Source organism: Chlamydotis macqueenii, chromosome 4, assembly GCF_036417535.1.
Source record: "Chlamydotis macqueenii isolate bChlMac1 chromosome 4, bChlMac1.mat, whole genome shotgun sequence".
Taxonomy (NCBI): Eukaryota; Metazoa; Chordata; class Aves; order Otidiformes; family Otididae; genus Chlamydotis; species Chlamydotis macqueenii.
The window spans coordinates 42355470-42377383 of NC_141559.1; the positions used below are offsets into that span (position 1 = coordinate 42355470).

General features: G+C 37.8%; 1 protein-coding gene across 5 annotated transcripts in view; it reads right to left on the reverse strand.

Annotated features, from left to right (window-relative positions):
- Positions 1–697: 697 nt before the first annotated feature.
- Positions 698–21914, reverse strand: part of LOC104487336 (putative ATP-dependent RNA helicase DDX60) — a 49259-nt gene continuing 28042 nt past the window's right edge. For 3 of the 5 annotated variants that reach the window (XM_086746709.1, XM_086746708.1, XM_086746710.1), the window contains 13 exons: positions 20879–21037; positions 18762–18906; positions 15842–15994; positions 13461–13565; positions 11868–12068; positions 10729–10833; positions 9593–9731; positions 8805–8926; positions 7315–7462; positions 4836–4978; positions 3702–3853; positions 1531–1593; positions 698–1427 (listed from right to left, as the gene is read on the reverse strand). In XM_086746709.1, the coding sequence (XP_086602835.1) occupies positions 1325–1427; positions 1531–1593; positions 3702–3853; positions 4836–4978; positions 7315–7462; positions 8805–8926; positions 9593–9731; positions 10729–10833; positions 11868–12068; positions 13461–13565; positions 15842–15994; positions 18762–18906; positions 20879–21037 (1738 nt within the window). In that variant the 3' untranslated portion in view covers positions 698–1324. Of the gene's footprint in view, positions 1428–1530; positions 1594–3701; positions 3854–4835; positions 4979–7314; positions 7463–8804; positions 8927–9592; positions 9732–10728; positions 10834–11867; positions 12069–13460; positions 13566–15841; positions 15995–18761; positions 18907–20878; positions 21038–21914 lie in introns of those variants that run through there. The other 2 variants (XR_015258423.1, XR_015258424.1) reach the window with 2 other exon arrangements.

Genomic DNA, 21914 nt, shown 5'->3' on the forward strand with positions numbered 1-21914 from the left:
TTTATCTACATATGGCATGACTTGTCAGACAGTAAAGAATAATTTGAGTAAATTTTACTGTCCAAGCAGAGTTAAAGCAGTCTTTTCTACCACTATGTTCCATTTGTGTCATAATTTTGTTTCACACACTAAAAAAAAAACTGGAAGGGAAAAAGATTTTAAGTCAGTTGGTGGTAGGTCAGCACCATTTCCTGACTACATACAGGTTTTCCTCCCAATATCTCCTGGCAATATATTGCACGTAGCTTAATGGTGCCTAAGGAGATTTCAAGTCAAAGACTTTGTGAGTGATCATTTGATGAACACCAGAGTTAATTGTCCTTAAAGCACACTTTGCTTATCATCAGTAATGTCTATCACTATCTTGGTCGTCATTATAAAATTGTGTGTGGCAATGAGGACTGTTGTCAAGGCCTGATTTTCCTAGGTTATCTACATTTAGTAGGTGTGTATATATTTTTTTCAGACTATGAGTAGAGTAAAATGTAGTGTTAAACTGAAGAATTTTCAGGAATACTATGAAAACACTACTGAAAAATTTGTGCTTTCCAGCAAAACCCAAGACAATAGTTAGGAAATGTATTTTACTAAACTCAATAATTTGTATTGCAAGGGACTCTGACATGTATGTTGGGGGTGTCCTGGATCTTTCTGACTCCTAAGGATACAAGAAAGTGAAAAATGAAGCACTTCTACACATGGTTGGAACTTTTTATTAATCAAACTTCATTGTACTTGTATAAAACCCTCTTTACACTTAAAATTTTGTAGACTAAAATTGCAGACTGGTTTAAAAGCTTTTAGAATGGTTCATGAAAGCACTACTTCATAACCTAATAGAAACCTTGGAAAATAATTAAAACTACTTATTTGATTATAACTGCCAAAGTAATTGCTGAACATCCTTCACAAATGGGCTGAAAGCTTCCAGTGCTGTCCTACTAAGGCTAACCTCACCAGCTGTCAGAACTGTGACATTGTTAAGCGTATTTCTGAGAGCTATCTTAAAATATATATCACTGCCTGAAAGCAAAAAAAAAAAATGCAATGGAAAGATATGTGCAATTATCTAGTTTTGTAATCTATTAGAAACAAATTCTTAGTTGACATTGGAGCTGCAAAAATGTCGATGTGTAAAGGTTAATTTTCTAAAGTAAACTTTGTATTACTAGTATTGGATATTGCTAAAGATTGATTATGAAACATATTTGATAACTCAGAGCCCTAGTCACTTCCTAACTTAAAAGGCAGCTGGTCTGTGTGCTAAGAGCATTATGTACTGCTGGGGGTTTTTGTTGGTTTCTGTTGTTTGGTTTTTTTTCCTTCAGGTAATAAGCTTCAGTTTCTTTTCGTAGATTTCGCCCAGTTGTTGAAATGCCCGTAGAACATTATCGTTTGGATCATCACACAGTTCACTCAGTGATGTTCTGTATTTTAATTTAAAAAATAAATAAATAAAACATAGTTTCATTTTAGGTTGCTTTAAAGATGGAATATATATTGTATATTAAAAACACAAGTTTATCATACCCAATAGCCTTAATGAGAAGTGAAAAATCCTTCAGTGCGTAGTAAGCATCTCCTTCATTTAACCTAAAGAAAGAAAAGAAAATGCAAATGGATATGCACTATAAACAACTGTTTCACCTTTTATAAACCGTGCCATTTAGATTGGGTAAGGATGCAGAGAGCATATTGCATAGCCTCAGACAATGACATACCAGTTTATTAGGATTACTGTAGAATAACTGTAAACTTAAAATAATAATGCTATAGAGACATGTTTCTGTAGTTATACTAAACATATAAAAGACTAAGGAGTAATATTTGGAAAGGTAACTTATTATTATCTTGGGAACATAGTTTCAACTGTTTGAATAATCTATCACAAGCTAAGCTGGAACACTGTACTTTGGACAACTCTGCTGGCTAAATAGAGCAAGAGATAGTGCAAGCTTTCTACACATGATGAAGACTCTACATTTTGCAAAAAGGACAACTGGTTCCTGAAAAGCAACTTAATAAACTCAGTTCCTAGTAATTAAGAATACCACATTTTTAAAAAGTTACAATTGGTATTAGATCGAAAACAACAGAACTAGAGAATGGTTTGGGCTGGAAGGGACCCTGTCCAGCCTGCCTGCCATGGGCAGGGACATCTTTCACAAGCTCAGCTTGATAGAGTCAATGTGATTCTCTAATCAGTATATTTCCTCATGTCTTGATAATGTGGCATTAGTGTCAAACTCGGCTGTTCTAACTATAACAGCACATGGAATGTGTACTCTTATTGTCCTTATTAGAATCTTCTTTGAAGAGCTGACAAAAAAGAAGATAATATTATATGCTCCCAACAGGACCCTCAGGTAGCAGAGTGAGAGGGTATTTTCTTACTCATAAATAAAAGTTACTGTCTATGAGCACAAAGGGTAAAATAGAGACACTTGATAGAGCAGCTGAAAGAGGGAGCTTGTGGTTGAGCTTTTCTGAGCTGACGTTGGACATAAAACATACACAAATGGCTTCATTAAGAACTGCAAGCTACAAGTTTTATGAAGAGAAGGAGTTAACGAACAAGGTTACAGAAGGCCAGTGAGATTAAAGGCAAAAGTGACAGTGATGAAAATGATACGGCATCACATTTAGCAGTCCACCTCTAAAAGATTGACAAGGATAAAAGGGTTATAAGAGCAAAAGAAAGTAAATGTCAAATTTAAGCTTCTGAGAAGAAGAAACAAGACTGATGCAGTTTATCACTTCCTTAATAGGAAGGGGAAAGTGTCTCAAAGATTTGTTCGGAACACTATTAAGCGTGAGAGCTTGACAAGCTCTCCAGAAGTTTTTTTTTTAATTTAAAAAGGTTTTTTCCACAAAGAAAAAGATCAGGAAAGTCCCTGAAATGAAGATGCCCAGTGCAGTAGTCTTGAAGATGTTAACATAGTAGCAGAGAGATGTCAAAAGCTTGGTGAAATAATAAAGACAGGAACAGATTAAAGGAGGAATTAATAATCGCTGTTAAAAGAAACAGGCAAGAGAGTGTAAAAGAAAAAACCTTAAAACTCCAGTTCTGGAAAAGCTAGATCATAAGTGATCCAGGAGGAAAGAAGAGAGGAAGACTGCATGTACCACAGGCTTAAACATGAAAATATGAGATAGGCAGTGGTCAACCAGTTGGGCACAGAGGTTTTGGTGGGTTGTTGTTCTTTTTTTCCCTTTACAGAGAAATGATTGATAGTATGATTGAACTATCAGGACAAATTGCTAAATGCTTAGAAAAAGATTAGGAAAAGGGGAAGTATTGAAGCAATACTGATATAAATACTGAATTACTGGCAAATTTTGCCTTGCTACTGTGAAATTCAGCCTTCTATGATGACAGTCTTTCTGTACCAAAAAGGAGTTTGTGTTTTGGATGCAGCAAGCAACACGAGGTAGTTTGAGATCATCCCACTGCATAGTTAAAACAACTTGTATATATATGGTACTGTTTTGAATACCCAGCTAATACTTTACAGCCATTGCCATTGGACTTTAATGGAGTGCATGTTATATCCTCATTAAAACATTCAACCAATCTAATCATATTTAACAGCTACTTCATCCCTAAGTTCTGGAGGGAGAAGGCTTTAAAAACAAAAATAAGTACTTATGTACAATATTGTAAACAATGCTGGTGTTTAACCATACTTTAAATAACCTACCAGTTATCAGTTGTCAATGCAACCAAGGAACCATGCTTATAGAAGTCCAGTGCATATGCATTGAGTGGCATCCTCCGTCCTTGATTATCATACTTGTTCAAATAAAGCAAGGGGCAGTTTGTGACATTAATTCCAAGGGAACGTAAGACAGCCTAAAAAAAAAGAAAGAAATAACTGCTGAGTAGCTCTTGTGGTTTTGTTATAGGCCTGTTTTGTAAAACCTACACCTTTAGACCCACAGCTGGAACATTCCACACTTCTAATCCTGAACTACTCCAAAAATCTGCACAAGTACATATAGGCTGTAGACACAGGACAGAGTTTGTTAGTAAAGTGACTTACACTGCCAGTGCAGCTCTGGGATGTTCTGAGTAAAGTCTGACTAGGCAACTGGATTTCTCTTAAGTTTTAGATGAGGATTTTTTCCATATGCATAGATCATCTATTCAGACTCTCTCACTGATGCTTTGAATGTATTAATCAACCTTAAGCATGGAACATTTTGAGGGTGAAGGTGAATTTCAAATCCCCAGTTGTAGGAATCTCATTTTTTCTATTGCAGAATTATGAGTAGTGTGATAACTCCATAATACTACAAAGCCCATGTAGAAGACCACAGGAAAATGCAAGTTGACAGTAAACATGTTGATGTATATTACAATTAAGCTAATTCATATGCTGTCTAACATGCTCACTGAAATGCTAGTTGAGAAGCAAATGATCAATGCAATAATGCCTCTCTTTGCTAGGATACCTGAGACTACTGTGTGAATTATTGTTTTCAAAAATGGACTCCTGATGTGTAGAAAACAAACTGGGGATATGGTTTGAATCTGTAATGTTAGAGTAATTGTCTCAAAAGCACAAGAAACAGAGGTGTTGCAAAAAACCAAACTATTTACAGATTTATTTTTTTTTTCCTACATCCATTTATTCTGTGTTTCTTGCACTGTGATAATATGGTACTACTCAATGATGATTTTTTTTTTTGAGACCTTTCAGATTGTTTTTCCTAAAGAGTATCACTTGAGCGTAGTGCCATCATATTACAGAGAGGCAAGAAGACTGTAATAAAAAAAAAATATTTTTATGGAACTGTAATAAAATTCTGCACCCCATTAAAAAATAACTTACTTTATTAATTATCTCCCCATGAAATAGATCGTTATCAACCATTCCAGATAAACATGCAAAAGGCGAGATGGCAGATATGCTTTTGGTCTTGTCCATCAAGTAAGATGCTAGTTCAGAGCCACACCAATTCTTAGGTGTAAAATCTAGGCAAGAAGTTTTAAAAACAGTGTAAGCTACACAGACACAAGCATCCTTTCAGCAATCTATTTTAAAAGCAAGAAATTTTCAGTTCAGCAGATGATGACAGGAAATAGAGTTAATCCTCTAAATTTAAATCCTTGGTACATGTTTGTTTCTTTTGTTCATAAGAACCTCTATGCAATTGATTATAGCATATAAGAAAGAACTTTCTAGCAATGATAATTATTATGTCTCAATCCCCTCTCCCAACTTAAGCCTTTCTCCTTGACTCAACTGTAGCCAAAATTGCTAACAGCATGAAGTTGTTCCAAAAAACAAAGGGAATGTTACTATTAGAAGACTTATTTTACCTCCATCTTTTATTTTGTCCTACATTAAAGAAAAGCAGTTTTTTTCAACTTGTATTCACAGATCTTAACAGCTGGACATCTAATAATTTTTATTGCTATCCTCTGGACTATCAGCCAACATTTTTCTTGAAGCTCTCTGTTAGGGCTTAAGTATGTGAAGGTTGTCGCATACAAGCACTCTGCCTTATGCAATCCAGTATAAATTTCAATTTCTGTTTTTACAACAGCATGCTGTTTCAGTTGGCTTATGGTCTGACTGTAACTTCAGCCACTGTCTGTAGAAGACCTGTCTAGTTATTTCTAAATATATTTTTACTTTTGCTTTTCCTTTTCTAAATAGAAATTTATTTTTTTTTCAAACTATCAACAATATTTTAAATCCTTATGCTGCAACCTTTTCTACTTTGTGTTATGGTAAGTATGCTGTAGTTACACTGTTTATGGCATTCTTAAAAATATCTCAGCAGTTTGATATACTAATTTTTTTGCAGCCTCACCCCAGATTATGGTAAGTAAGTACAGAAGTCTCTACCACCTCTTGAACTGGGCATGGTTTGATCTTGCATTTCTTTTTCTGTAAATCTAATGGAAACCATTTCTTTCAAAGTGAAATAACTTCAGCAAAATGGGGAGAATACAATCATATTATACTTTCCATTTAAACAAGAAACTTTACTATTCAAATAGAATAGGAAATTCAATTTCCACAGCTCACATCCCAGGTAAAAGAAGCATTAGTAACACTAATACATACAAGGGAATATATATCCTGAAAATGCAAGGCAGCCCATACTTTGCCCTTCTAACTTGGAATTCCATCATTCTGTGATTTACAGCTCTTCATTTCCTACATTTTTCTGGTAACATATCAAGCTGTGGGGTCCCTCCATTGTTAAAACAAACAATTCTAAATTGAATATGAAAAGATAGGATTTCACTATAGCGTTGCTAATGTTATACCATTATGCAGCACTTCCAGTGCTCTGTACTGGAAATGGAAAACTGCTATTGACCATCTCAAGCCATACATAGTATTCAATCTTGTTTTGCTTTGCATTCACCTTATCTGTTTATCTCCTCTAGTGCCTCACCTTTGTATTAAGTTGACATCCACTTCATAAAAAATTTTCTATGATCTAGGTATCCCCATACTTGAAATTCAAAGTAGATTATAAGATATGGTAGCTTGTAAGGTGATTTGGGCTTTTTTGTTTGGTTTTGTACACAGCAGAGATTAAAAAAAAAAATTACCACTGTAGGAAAAAAAAGGCTTAAAAAAATACAGTTATCTACTATAATTAAAGTGTTCCCTTACTGCAAAAATAGTATTTTTGAAGGCATGGTATTTTTAGAGGAGCTAGGCAATGGGATAGACATTGCTTTTATATCTCTCTTCCAGGAAGTAACATGAGATTATGTAGTAGTTAAATATTTTTCACCCCACGGCAATCCATATTGTTTGGTAATTTTATAGTCATGCCTTTTCATATTGCTTTGGTTACTGGACATCATCTATTGGCATAAGTAACTTAGCTGATTAACTAATGGTGCAATATTGTTCTTTAACTGTTACTTCAATCTTAAGGCTGTTCAGATGTTGAAAATCTAACCTTTGTAAGGCTCAAAGCAATTCAAGTATCACAGGCATGTGAGGATCTGCAAATGCACTGATGATTAGATAAAAAAAAGCTTTTATTCAATAATTACATTTAATATATTTTTCTTTTATAAAAAAAAAAAGTCTGTTTGATTTTTATTTCCTCTACAAAATAATTAAAGAATAGCAACTAAAATGGTCCTTTTCTTGTACAAAACTTCTATCATATACATATCTAATGCTTGTAAAACAAAAGTGAAATAGAAATTGTATCTCTTTATTAGTGTGTCTGAAGTCACTATTTTTTCTTTACAAAATAAGAATTAACCTAACTTTCCCAATGAAATCAACTTCACAAATTATGAACATGCATTAACTTTTCACTTCCTACCTGTCTTTGACAGTGGAAGTCTGTATTCTTGTTCCATATCTGCCAGCTTAGCAATGGTCAGAAGAAAATGAGCAAAATTTTCCTCTACTTTGGTGTTGTACTCATTTACAGCACCTGCAAATTCTTCTGGCAGATCTTCTAAGAAGACCTGAAATAACATACAATTTATTGTTTAATTCAGGTAATTTTTCCAAAAGTGTCAGTTCTACATTGGTATATACATAAAGTATTAGTGTACATATAGCATATTAGTGGAAAGAAGGAAAGAGCACAGCTCCAAACCCTACCCAACTTGTCAGACTGCCTGACCATCTAGAATTAACGGATCTTAAAGATGAACGTGAATTTCATGTGGAAAAAGGCATGGAAGATGTAAGTATATAATTGCTAGATTTTTACTTACAGAGCAGTTGGCAAATAGCTCTATTAAAGATGTTTCAGCTAGCTGAAAAGGGACTTTTGAAGGGCTGCTTTTCTCAGATCTTATTTGCATATCTTGGTGTTCAACAGGTTCACTGCCAACATGACTGACTGGTGCTTTGCTACCATTAGCCAGAGCAGTCCCATAATCCCTCCTACATGACTAACCACTTTTTACAACAAATAACATTTTTCCTCTTGTAATGGTTCCTGGAAACTTGCCATCTGGACGAAATTTCCTTTCTTGCTCCAGCCATAGCTGTGTCCTCCAAAATTTTAAGGCTTTGCATAGCACAGCCAACAGGAGCACATTACAAATGTTTCCCTTCCTGCTTGTACCCATGGCGGGTTAACTTTGTGCACAACTACATGCTATGTCACTTATACTTTTACATTTTGCAGTATCATGACAGTAACTGTATAATCATCTGTCATCACTAAAACGTACTTGAATAATATGGTACTTTTCATGTAACCTGACGGTCAACTGCTGCTTCTCTGGTTAAATCAAGGCTTCTTTATTTTATTCCAGCAAATACTTTTTTCATTATTCTAGCTACTTGTATTGTGTGTAGGTGGCAGGGTTTTGGCAGGGCAGGGAGTGGGGAGGGTGTGTGGTTCAGGGCTGGCTGCTGTGAGAAAAGTCCAAGGGCTGCCCTGTGACAGGCACAGCCAGCTCCAATGGCCCCACCACAGGCCAAAGCTGAGCCCATCAGGCACAGGTGCAGCACCTCTGTGAAAACTTATTTAAGAAAGGGCAAAAATGTCACACAGGCAGAGTGAGAAGCAGCAGTGCTAACACTAAGATCAGAGAAGGAGGGGGAGGAGGAGGAGGAGGAGGAGGTGCCCTTGGTGATGGAAGTGGAGATTCCCCTGCAGCCTGTAGAAGACCACAGTGGAGAAGAGATTTCTCTGTAGCCCTCTCAGTGGAGACGGCCATGCCAGAGCAGATATCCACACTGCAGCCTGTGAAGGACTGCACACCAGAGCAGCTGGATAGTTCCTGAAAGAACTACTTCATTGAAGAGGTACACAACATAAGTTGCAGAAAAGACCAATGCTTTCTCTACCTTTGACTGGAAAAATGTGTGTTTATATTTCATTGAGCAGGCTGGAAGATATTTTCTCCCAAATAGGTTTGCTAGAATAAGCACTAGCTTTTCCAGGACATCTTCTGAAAAAACAGTTGAGCCTATGTCAAAACAGAAAGTAATTGGGTTAAATATGAAAGTGAAATAAAAATAGTCTTTTTTTTTTTTTCTTAAAATTAAACAACTCCTATTTAAGATTTTCCTTTCCAGCTACCACTGTCATGACAGAGGTTATGCAAAACTATATTGGATAAAGAATAACTCATTATATACAAAAAATTCTAGTAGACAACTAAGCAACTAATAAGAATACAGTATTAATTTGTACATATATGTTCACATACTGCAGCATGTCTCAGTGCTACAGAATGGATTTTACTCATGTAATAAGACATTAGTAGTACTTTTTAATTTGTTGATAACCAGAGTGGTCATCCATCTTATTTGCTACATGGCATTCAAATATTGCTCTGGAGTCAGAAATATTAATTTTTCTATGTATAGCATTCTTTTCTACCTCATCAGAATGTTTCACAAACAGCAAATTTAGGTTCGTGATACTAGCATTGCCATATGTATGCCTTGGCTTTCTCAGACAGAAATATAAGCATACGCAGAGTGTGTAGAGGCAGAGGCCAAGGATATGAGGATGAATGCTGGGCAAGCAAAAGGTGGCAGCAGCAAGAAGGCACCCAGAAAATTTTAGAACCATTGGGGTTACAGAGCCTGCCATAGACTGCAATTAAGATGCATGGAGTATTATTTACCTTTAATTGGCTGGCACAATTTGTGGAATAAACCTTTCACAAGAAAGCTCACTAAAACAAAATTTGAAGGCTCATAATAGTGCAAGTGTGTCACAAGTCCAGTAAATCCTATGGGCTTGCCTTCTTGATTCAAGTAGCCCTATTTAATTTAAAAGCAGAAAAAGCTCAGTTATGAAAGATGAACTTGGATATGACAAAAATATAAAATGGTGGCATTCAGAAGAATAGTCTTCAACCTAATGCATAGGTACCTATTGAGACGATTCAATTTCCACTGAAATGCAAAAATTTGTCCTTTCTGAAAAACAAGTCACCACCTATTCAAGTACTTCCATGGGAGATCTTCATCTCCCTGTGCAAAGCATAAATCTTGACTTCATAGTTTTAGCACTGATTTAGATCATGTTGCAAATGAAAAGTGCACACGGTCAAAGTAAGATTTGATGCAACTTTCATTAAAAAAAAAAAAAACTATTAATCCAAATGTTTGATAGGATAAAGGCACAGCAAGCAGTGATCTGTTAAATATGTTGCTGCAAGATGTTTGGGTGCTAGAAGCTTATATCGTTTCAAAAAACTTTGTTGATGCCTCTTACTGCCTGTAGTTCTGGGCTGTAAGACAAATGGAGTAATGCATAAAAAGTTTCCAAAATGGTATCCATCAAATTGAAACCATTACTATGGAGAGATACACCACTAATTTTCAGTCTTCTCCAAGTCCTACTTTCTAAATTTTGTTAGAGATATAATTTCTCCCAGTATTTTGGAAATCGTGTCATCCTTAGTATGTTTTAAACTCCTATCATTTCACGAGCATACATCTTCATACACAATACTAATGCACAACTCTTACTTTCCTCTTACTTTCCTAATCAATTTGTAATCATATAGACCATATCCTAAGATTTTCCCCATTGGATTTTTTCCATCACATAAGTAGCTCAGAATTAACCTCAAACTTAAAGCACTCTAATTTTATCTATTTCCTTAAATTTCTTTCTAACAGAAAGAAATAGGCTGTTGCTATGGAATATAAAATATGGCGTTCTTTAAATTAAAGCATACTAACACAAAAAATGAGAATCTGTAGATTTAAGATTTAAATCTACCCTTTATGAGAACAAGTTAAAACTTACCTCTTTGATAAGAAATTGCAAGGAAAACATAAAATAAATTTTTAATATTTCAGCATATCTTTCTTTTCTGAACGACATCAGTGAGTGCTTCAACACTGACAATGCCTAGTCAAACAAACGGGAAAAAAAAATTAGAAATCCAAGAGAATGTTTATATTGTAACAAGCAAATAAATTCAAGAACCAGCTTTTGTGCTTTGTTTCATCAATTGGTCTTCAGGGTAAAAATCCTTAGTGAGGGTTATGTTGTATTTTTATTTAAACTGAATGCCTAACTCCAGTAAATGAAATGAAATGAAATGAAAAATCTATCTTATGTTTGTCAGATGTGTGTGCATTTTCTAAATTTATGCTGAGGTTTATAAGGTTAATTACATGAAATTCATATAGAGATCTAAAAGACAAGGATTTAAATATCATTAAACAAATACCTGATAGTTTTGAAATTACACTTTACACTTTAATACTTTAATATTTTAATATTTAACACCAAAGCTGAAAAATTCACTTTGTTATCTTAAGACAACTACATCTGAATTCATTCAGTGAGTCTCTTAGTGAGTCTCTGTGCTGAAGAGGATGTAAAGAACATCATTTGGAAGTAAGAGTTCCTTAATAGTTACAAGAGGAGATCCCTCACCAACTTGTAATCATGATCATGCGTTGTTTACTTTAATCACTACATTAAGTGGCAAGAATAAGAATTTTTTGATTGCCAAGAATTAGTATGCGTAAACAAGTGAGTAATACATAGCACTTTCTCATGTTTCAACTGAGATAGCATTTCATAGCTCCCTTCTTCCCTATGGTATGTTCACATCTTTTCTTCAAATAAAGTTGAAATTTTAAATGTTGGAAGACTTCCTGATTCTCCAAGTTAATGCAAATATTGCACAGAGCAGGAATCAGTAAAAATACCTTCCCAACAGTAGCATTTGTTCTCATTATAATATTTATTGCAAAGAATAAATGCGTGAAAACGGACAGTACAATACTGTGGAGAAGATGGCACAGGTATTAAAAGCCGTATAGCAGAGTATGCAATTTCATCTGAAGGCAGATTGCTTACTTCTGAAGTGCATAACTTTCTGCTCATGTTAAAGAGATATAATTTAATTCAATTAAGAAAAAATATTAAACCTTTGCTTTGGCATCTGCTTTGTCATCAGCCTTCTCAGCCAACAGCATGAGTCTCAATATTAAGGAAATAGTCAGAGGAAACTGCCCTTTCAACTGAGGTACGTTGGATTTGATAAGTCTTTCAACTTTGGGAAGTGGGATATCATAGAAGAACACATTTCCAATCAAATCTTGTCCCCTTCTTCCAGCACGTCCTGACATCTAAGAATAAAATATTTAATAATTATATTATTACAATAACAAAATTATTATTTTTTAAACAAAATATACCTAAGTTGTACATAATGTACATACATCTATACAGTCTTAATAATGCATTTTGGCAGAATTATTAAATTATTAAAATTATTAAAATAATGTGTGCAAATATGTTGTACCTCAAATATAGCTGGTTTACAAATGTGATGGGTTTATTAACTTTTATAAATATGAACTTCTAAATTCGATAGAAGACCTAAGCACTGGCCAGGATGCTTATGTTCTCTCATATGTCTTTTTAACATTTATATTTCTTCAAGCTTTAACTTAGTTTATACCTATACACCAGCTTTGTTTTCAAGTTACATTTAGCTCTGAATTATTTCTGGGTAGATTTGGGGCAGAGGCAGTCTCAGTACAAATAAAGAGCAGAGAATATTAATAAGGAGCAGAGAGTAGCTGCCTAATGATGTATTCCCTTGCTTGGATCACCTGTCCTTGGTCAGATCCATTGTGGGGACTTGCCCTTCGCACCAGATGATGTGACAAAGCTAGAGTCACATCATTTATGTGCAGCAGAAGGGAGATGTGCATAGGTTCGGCTGCTACGGAGATCCACTCACACTCTGACTCTAAGAGCTACCTGCCAGGTGATGCCATCAGCTGTATCTGGTCTATATGGCCTCCTGAACCAGAGGCAAACTGGCAGTACTTCATGTAAATCAGGTTTGAAAAGTAGCACAAGAGCAGGCAACAGGGGCTAATGAAGAGGTTAAAGTCTCAGCCCATCCAGTAAGTTGTACCTTGACTGGAGACATTCTGCTTTATTGCATTTGCAACCTCATCTACGCACTGCTGTGTTGCATTGTGTGGAGTGCCACTTCCAAGATGGAAGAAAGTCAAATCATAGAGTCATAGAATCATAGAATAGTTAGGGTTGGAAGGGACCTTTAAAGGTCATCTAGTCCAACCCCCCGGCAAGTCTTCAACCAGATCAGGTTGCTCAGAGCCTCATCCAAACTGGCCTTGAATGTTTCCAGGGATGGTCCCTATTAATCCAGTCAGCAATCTTTCTTTTCCTTGTTACATCCCCACTGCATGTTCTTAAGAGCATGTTTTTCCACATTTGTGGAAAACAAAACAGCTTTTGTCTTTCCAGATCACATAACTGAAAGCCACATCTATGCCTTTAATTCACATACATTATTTGTGGGCTGGCAATTCTGAAACATTCATAAAATCACCTTAGCTAAACCTACGATTGCCACCAAAATGAACAGCTAAAACTCAGAACATACCCAGAAGTATAAGCAAAAGACATTTTTTCTGAAGTTGTGTGCGAAGACAGTACGCGTACTGTTCTTGTAATAAAAAGTAGGAGGTCTATTTCCATACCTGTCTGTAATTTAGAGCATCTAAAAAGACAGAATCTTCAGCAAAGACAACAGATTTACATGGCATGTTGATTCCTAAGGCAAGTGTTGAAGTAGCTGTGACTACCTATAAAATATCAAACATGAAGATACCTATTAGAAACATCAATATCCAATTTAAGAAAAACCCGGTAATATCCAGGAATACATCAATAGGAATTTTACTATCATTTTTTGTATAGCTAAACTTTAGTCTGATAATTTAACAGAGCTATGAACATACATGAATTTCTATCTCTAGTGTAGTTCATGTAGCTATTACATATACATATTAAAAACTTTTGTATCCTGAAAATTTATACTGCATCTTTTATGGAACACAAATTGAAATAATATTGAAATTGAACACAAATTGAAATATTCCATGCACATAGTACAAAATATCATAATCCTTTAGGTTCATTTAACTAAAACACATTCAGTTGGCTGCTGCAGTAAAAGACAATTAAAAAATGTTTCTACAAATACATTAGCAACAAAAAGAGAGCTAAGAAGAATCTCCACATTTTATTGGATGTGGGGGGGAAACACAGTGACAAAGACCGAGGAACAGGCTGAGGTACTTAGTGCTTTATTTGCCTCAGTCTTTAATAGTAAGACCAGTTGTTCTCTGGGTACCCAGCCCCTGAGCTGAAAGACAGAGATGAGGAGCAGAATGAAACCCCCATAATCCAAAGGGAAATGGCTAGTGACCTGCTACACCACTTAAACATATATAAGTCTATGAGGCCGGATGGGATCCATCCAAGGGTACTGAGGGAGCTAGTGGAAATGCTCACCAAGCCACTTTCCATCATTTACCAGTAGTCCTGGCTAACCAGGGAGGTCTCAGTTGCCTGGAGACTAGCAAATATGACTCCCATCTACAAGAAGGGCTGGAAGTAGGACCCAGGGAACTACAGGCCTGCCAGTCTGACCTCGGTGCTGGTGGAGCTTTTGGAGCAGATCTTGAGTGCCATCATGTGACACATACAGGACAACGAGGTGATCAGGCCCAGCCAGCATAGGATTATGAAAGGCACATCCTGTTGACTAATCTGATCTCCTTCTATGACAAGGTGACCTGCTTAGTGGACAAGGGAAAGGCTGGGGATGTTGTCTACCTAGACTTCAGTAAAGCCTTTGACACCATTTCCCACAGCATTCTCCTGGAGAAAATGGACTGTTTATGGCTTAAACAGGGGTACTATTTGCTGCGTAAAAAAAATGGCTAGGCCCAAAGCATTGTGGTGAACGGAGTTAAATCCAGTTGGCAGCCAGTCAGAAGTGGTGTTCCCCAGGGCTCAGTACTGGGGCCAGTTCTGTTTAATATCTTTATCAATGATCTGAACAAGGGGATCGAGTGCATGCTCAGTAAGTTTGCAGATGACACCAAGTTGGGCACGAGTGTTGATCTGCTTGAGAGTAGGAAGGCTCTGCAGAGGGATATGGACAGGATGGACCGATGGACTGAGACCAATTGTATGAGGTTCAACAAGGCCACATGCCAGGTCCTGCATTAGGGTCACAACAACCCCATGCAATGTTACAGGCTTGGGGAAGAGTGGCTGGAAAGCTGCCCAGTGGAAAATGACCTGGAGATGGTGGTCAACAGCCAGCTGACTATGAGCCAGCAGTGTGTCCATGTGCCCAGGTAGCCAAGAAGGCCAAGAACATCCTGGCTTGTATCAGAAATAGTGTGGCCAGCAGGACTACAGAATTGATTGTCCACCTGTAGAAAGCACTGGTGAGACTGCACCTCGAATACTGTGTTCGGTTTTGGGCCCCTCACTACAAGAAGGACATGGAAGTGCCAGAGTGCATCCAAAGAAGGGCAACGATGCTGGTCTAGAGAGCAAGTCCTATGAGCAGCAGCTGAAAGAACTAGAGTTGTTTAGTCCAGAAAAAAAAAGGACACTCAGGGAAGATCTTATCACTCTCTACAACTATCTGAAAGCAGGTTGTAGTGAGGTGGTTGTCAGTCTCTTCTCCCAAGTAACCAGCAACAGGAAACAGCCTCAAGTTGCCCTAGGGGAGGTTTAGATTGGATATTAGGAAAAATTTCTTCACCATAGGTGTTGTCAAGCATTGGAACAGGCTGCCCAAGGAAGTGGTAGAGTCACCATCCCCAGAGGTATTTAAAAGGCATATAGACGTGCTGCTTAGGGACATGGCTTAGTGGTGGTATCATGAAAAGCCATATAAATAGGGTTTGGAAACCTTAACGTCAAGATATTTTAGATGAGCGTGACAAAATCAGTGCAATATGTTTTACCACTGGTGAAAGGTACACTATATTTTTAATTAAATATATGAAGAAAGTGAAATTAAAAAAAAAAAAAGAACTGATCCAAATTTACCAACCTTGATATATCCCATTCTGAAAAGCATCTCCACAACTTGTCTTTCCCTGGAGGCCATAGATCCATGATGAAACCCAACACCTCTAAGTGCCATCGTTTGCTGCAGATAACTTCTTTTCTCAAACCTAAGTCGACGAAAAATCTTCCTCAAAGTCTACAAATAAAAAGAGATGTTAAGCATTAACCATACCCAAGTATTGTTAATGAAAAAAAAGTCTTATCAGATTCCAGGCACTACAGAGAAATTTAGCTGTTTACGATCTTCAGGTTCCCTGAAGTATGTAATTGGATGTGTACCATCAGTAGCTTCATTATGACAACATATCCAGGCTCTTCAGTATACTTCCTTATAGTATCAGTTCTTTTCACCTTTGCAACTAATGCTATTACAGCAGTTCCAATTATCACACCATGCAGCTAGATGCAACTACACAGGGCAAGCTTGCATGTTCATGACCTTCCTACTTGAAGCACGGCCTCAGGACCATGTACTGTGTGTTAGGAATTTGTTCTGTAATAGTAAGTAGCTATGTGAAGCTGATCTTCTTTTGCTTTTGTTTGTCATCCCTGCTTGGTAACACCATCTAATCTCACTACACAGTTAGAAGCTTCCCTTTCCCAGACTCAGAAATAGCACTGACTTAAGCTTTTTCTGTATTTCCTGAACTTCCCTCTGTGGCTAAGTGCCATCTTTTCCAAAGTCCAAGCTATTTCTTTGCTGCCTTTACTGATGTGCAACTGTGGGAAGTAATGTCCCTTCCACACTGGCTGACAGCAGTCCAAAAATGTCATTGAGTTCCCAAGTTCCCAGGATAAGAAACCATGAGAAATTTCAAGTTTGGTCCCAAAATACAGAATTTTCCTCTTTCAAGACATATTGGAATAAGTAGAAAGCATTATCAAGACACTTCATCAAAATTTTGAGTACCTTGTCTCTGAATTAAGACCTACAGATCACAATTACTTTTTTTAATTAAAAAAAAAAAAAACCCAGTCATGAAGAGACAGTTATATGAACCACAGTCATGTTTCACAAAATTTAGACCAGAGGGAATCTCCTGGATCAAGGCCCAGTCACTCACTACTACTTGAAATGACCTCATATAAATATCTTTCATAAATTATTCCTTAATTTTTTGTATACAAATATATACATTAATATTTCTCATGGACATCTGCAGATTTTCAGTGCTTTTCACACCTTTTCTTTCCTCAGGGGGCATAAACACACTGAACAGCATGGAAAACTGTGCTTTGCGGGGACTAGAACTTTTAGAGCCTAAAATAATTTATTATTTAGTATTTTTACAAGGTATGAAGGGCTGTCATAGTTCAGCCCCTACCGGGACCAGACTACGCAGTCTCTCTCTCACTCCCCCACCCTCCGAGAGAATAGGGAGAGATAATATAAGAAAAATGGCTCAAGGTTTGAGATAAGGACAGGGAGAAATCCTTAAAGTTACCGTCACGGGCAAAACAGACTCGACTTGTGGAAAACCATTCATTTATTACTACAAACACCCGGAGAATGAGACAGAGAACAAGATAACCTCCCCCCACCCCTCCCTCTTCCCGAGCTTAACATTATCTCTACTACCTTCCCCTCCTGAGCGGCACAGGGGGGAAGAGGGAATGGGGGTTGCGCTCAGTTCATCACGCGTTGTTTTACACTGCTGCTTCATCATGGGGGGAAGAACTCCTCACATTCCTCCCCTGCTCTGTTGTGGGGTCCAACCCATACGCCACAGTCCTTTGTGAAACTGCTCTGGCGTGGGTCATCTCTTCCACGGGGTGCAGTCTCTCCAGAACATCTGTCCCAGAGAGCACTCCACAGGCCACAGCCTCCTTCAGGCATCCACCTCCCCCGGTGTGGGGTCCTTCACGGGCTCCAGGTGGATCTCTGATCCTCCGTGGACCTCCATGGGCTGCAGGGGGACAACCTGCTCCACCATGGTCGTTACCACAGGCTGCAGGGGAATCTTGGCCAGGAGCAGCATTATTCCTTCCCCCTCCTTCTGAACTGACTTTGGCATCTGCAGCCGTTCCTCGCACAAGAAAAGTTCTTCACAACAGGCTGGCAGACGCCGCTCAGAATCTCTTCACATCATCCAGCTCACCTCCTCTCCACTTCTTGCAGCCGGGCCGGGCCGAGTTGGGCCCAGTCGGTTGCCTGGAAAGAGGGTAGAGGGTGAGACCTGCAAGGCCCATGAGGCCTGCGCCTCACCCTCTGCACCTCTGCCCCCGCTCAGCTTCTTCACATCTTCTCTCCTCTCTCTTTTTTTTTTTTTTTTTTTTTTTCCCCCCCCTGTTTTCCCCTTCTTAAATATGTTATCACAGAGGCGTTATCATGGAACATTCTGCTACCAATTGGCTTGGCCTTGGCCAGCAGCGGGTCTGCCCTAGGCCCAGCCGAGTCCACTGAACAAAGGGGAGCGACTTCTAGCAGTTTCCTACAGAAGCTACCACCTCAGGCCCCGCCTCACTAAACAAAACCACAACAAGGGCTTAAAAATATTTTAGTAAGTACACAATGGTGTCACATGGCCTATGCTGATGACTCAGTCAGAAAAATAGGAGTCTGAGATCTGAATCAACAAGTAACAGAACTGCATTTCTGATAGTTCATGGAAATGAATTAATTGTAGTATAAATCCCAGAACTCCTATCACAAGGACAAGTCAACATCTTTTTATTTGGCAGAATGGACATTGTTCATACATCTTAAAAATAAAGTTATCTAAGATTGATACCTGGAATCAAATATAAATGGAAAAATTCAGAATGTTTCATTAAGTCAATGCATACTGTTATGAAGTACAACTGCATTACACATTCTATGTGTTTTATGTATTTATGCACAAATTCGTGAACTTCAAGCATACAAAACAAAACCATGTTATAATTATCAGTGAATTACTTACATCTTCATCCACTGCTTTAGGATCAGCATAAGTACACTCAGGAGGGATAGCAGTCAGCCTTTCAAGTCTTTTTTCTAACTGGTTTTTTGTAGTCAAAAGAAGTTCCATGCTTTCCATTTTACTGGAGCTCAACTTTTTGGTATCCCTGTATACAATAAACAATTAAAAGTATTCTTTCTGTAGTTAACATACATTTCTCACTTTTAAAATATTCTTTGGATACTGAAAGATGCAGACTCATTCCCTTTTAAACTGTAGGCTCAAACATGTAGATAGATCTGTTAATGTAAATTTGCTGATAATGCTAACAAGCTTAATTTTGCTTGTATGCAAAACAGCAAGTAATTCTTGGGTGAAGTAGAGTGGAGGAATTGTGGTGATAAACAAAAATGAAGGAAGGTGAAAACAGCAACTGTAAGTACCTCATTTTACAAACTAGTAAGCTAACAAGATTGCACAGTAGAAGAATTAAAAATGAAAGAGAAATTTACTGGATTTACTGCCAATAATAACATGGTCTGTAAGGATTTAGGACAGAATTGGAAGAAGAGATGGGAGGGAAAACTATTTAGAGGCAGATTTTCAAGCTACTTCAATGTCTAAATACGTATCTAAATTCCTACTGAATTTTCGAGTTCTCACTTACTACTATTAATGGATCAAGACCAGCCCTGAGGAGAAGGACTTGGGAGTGCTGGTGGACAAGAAGCTCAACATGAGCCAGCAATGCGCCCTTGCGGCCCAGAAAGCCAACCGCATCCTGGGCAGCATCAAGAGGAGTGTGGCCAGCAGGTTGAGGGAGGTGATTCTCCCCCTCTACTCTGCCCTGGTGAGACCCCACCTGGAGTACTGTGTCCAGTTCTGGAGCCCCCAACATAAGAAGGACATGGATCAGTTGGAGAAGGTCCAGAGGAGGGCCACGAAGATGATAAGAGGGCTGGAGCACCTTTCCTATGAGGACAGGCTGAGAGAGTTGGGGCTGTTCAGCCTGGAGAAGAGGAAGCTCCAGGGAGACCTTATAGTGGTCTTCCAGTACCTCAAGGGGGCCTACAGGAAAGGCAGGGAGAGAGTCTTCAGTAGGGCCTGTTGTGATAGGACGAGGGGTAATGGTTTTAAAATAGAGGGAGGTAGATTTAGATTGGATATTAGGAAAAATTTTTTACACTGAGGATTGTAGAACACTGAAACAGGTTGCCCAGAGAGATGGTGGATGCCCCATCCCTGGAGACACTCAAGGCCAGGTTGGATGAGGCTCTGAGCAACCTGATCTAGTCAGGGATGTCTCTGCTCCTTGCAGGGGAGCTGGACTAGATGACCTTTGAAGGTCCCTTCTAACCCTAACCATTCTATGATTCTATTAAAATCAGCTAAGTTCATTCTGTCTTGATATTATGTCTAAAGAATGCAATGTAAATTGTCATGATTAAGAGGACAAAATCATGATGCTTTACGTTCCTAACAATTCTAATAACTATAGCCATATTTCATTGCTAAATGCCTTACAAAAATCCATACTCTATTATGATAAAAATCAAGAAAATTCAAGGTTAAGGGGGAAACAAATACAGTACAACCGAAGCAAAAGGGTGAAAAACATTCAAAGAACATCTCACCAATCAGGTGAGCTCACACTTCAGAGATTCACCACTGTAATTAGCCATGGTGAAGCTAAACTATGAAAATATTCTCCCACAGGGGCTGATCCAGCACCAGGGTCAGATGCTACACTGTTTTTTAGAGTTTCATGACAAAAGTTACTGTCTGGAGAAAGACCCATTCTAACATCTTGATATCTCTGGTCAATTTGGAATAATCCACTATAATCTCATACTCAGGTGTCTCTGATTCTTATGTTGCAGTGCCAGCACCTTACCCATGTCAGCAACACTGGTATCTTCCTGCTGCCTGACTATACACTGGGTACCACTGACTGATACCTGCCATACAGCTGCTCCTATGGTATGGGTTGCTACAGCACAAAGAGGAGCAGGGACTACTATACGGCAAGCTGGATGAATGTGCTGCTGAAAGGTACATTCTTCAGAAATAAGTTATCACAAAATTACACTCTGTCATAATATGTAAGCTTTTTAATAATATATAGTTATAATACTTACTGAGGGTTGAACTTTGTTAGCGTTTTTTTCACTTTTCTTAGTTCGTCCCTTAAACGTTCTTTTTCCCTCTCGCTGTTAGGGTCTTGTTCACTTTTCTGTTTTTTCAGCAAATTGAGGAACACATTCTTGGCTGCACATTCCACAGAATCCACATTAAATCTTAAAGTAAATAACATATAATATACATCAGTTAGGTGAACTCTAATAAGTTTTTATTTATATGTAATGCTGTTACAATAATATTCAGTGAGCCTTATCATCTGACTGTAGTTAGAATCTAATCTTTAGAAGCATATCCCTATTCCATCTCCAAATCATAGTCTGCATTCACTTTCAAACTGCTATTATTCCAAAACTGAGTGGTAAAACATAAAATTGTTCTGCCAATAAATTATCTACAGGAAGTATGCTCAACTCTACGTTTCCTTAAGCTGGACACTTGGACATACAGATAAAGCAAACTGTAGCTTAAGTAATTTTAAACTTTTCTCAGCTACCGAGTTGAGAATAGCCATAAGTCACCAAGAATTTCTAGAGACCCATCATTCCAGGGTAGGTGAGAGGAAGGCACTTACCTATCTCCCCTAGGGAGAAGCGCCTTGAAACTTACTGAGTGCCTCAAAATGATGTTGCAGTTCATACAGCAGCCCCGAAATTATTCCCAATTTAAAGGAATTAAAAATACCTAAAAGCCCTTTTAAAAACTGACCGTTTCAGATTAAAATCAGCCATAACGTTAATTTACAACTGCACTCATAACTTTTTCAGCATTGGACTGTTTGGAGTTTAACTGAGATTAAGACTTCGCCAGCTTCACTCAAAAAGTATTTTTTTAAATTCTTGTTGCAGCAGCCAGATCCTGTTAACTAACACCATACAAGGTGTTGGTAACACATTATATGTGAGGTTGCATCCTAGTTCATTAGAATATTCACACATTCATTCAAATCTAGCAGTCACCAAGGTCAGGAGCAAAAATTGAAGGACTTTATCCTTTTATCCAGAAAGGCCAAATACAGATTCTAAGGCTAGGAGG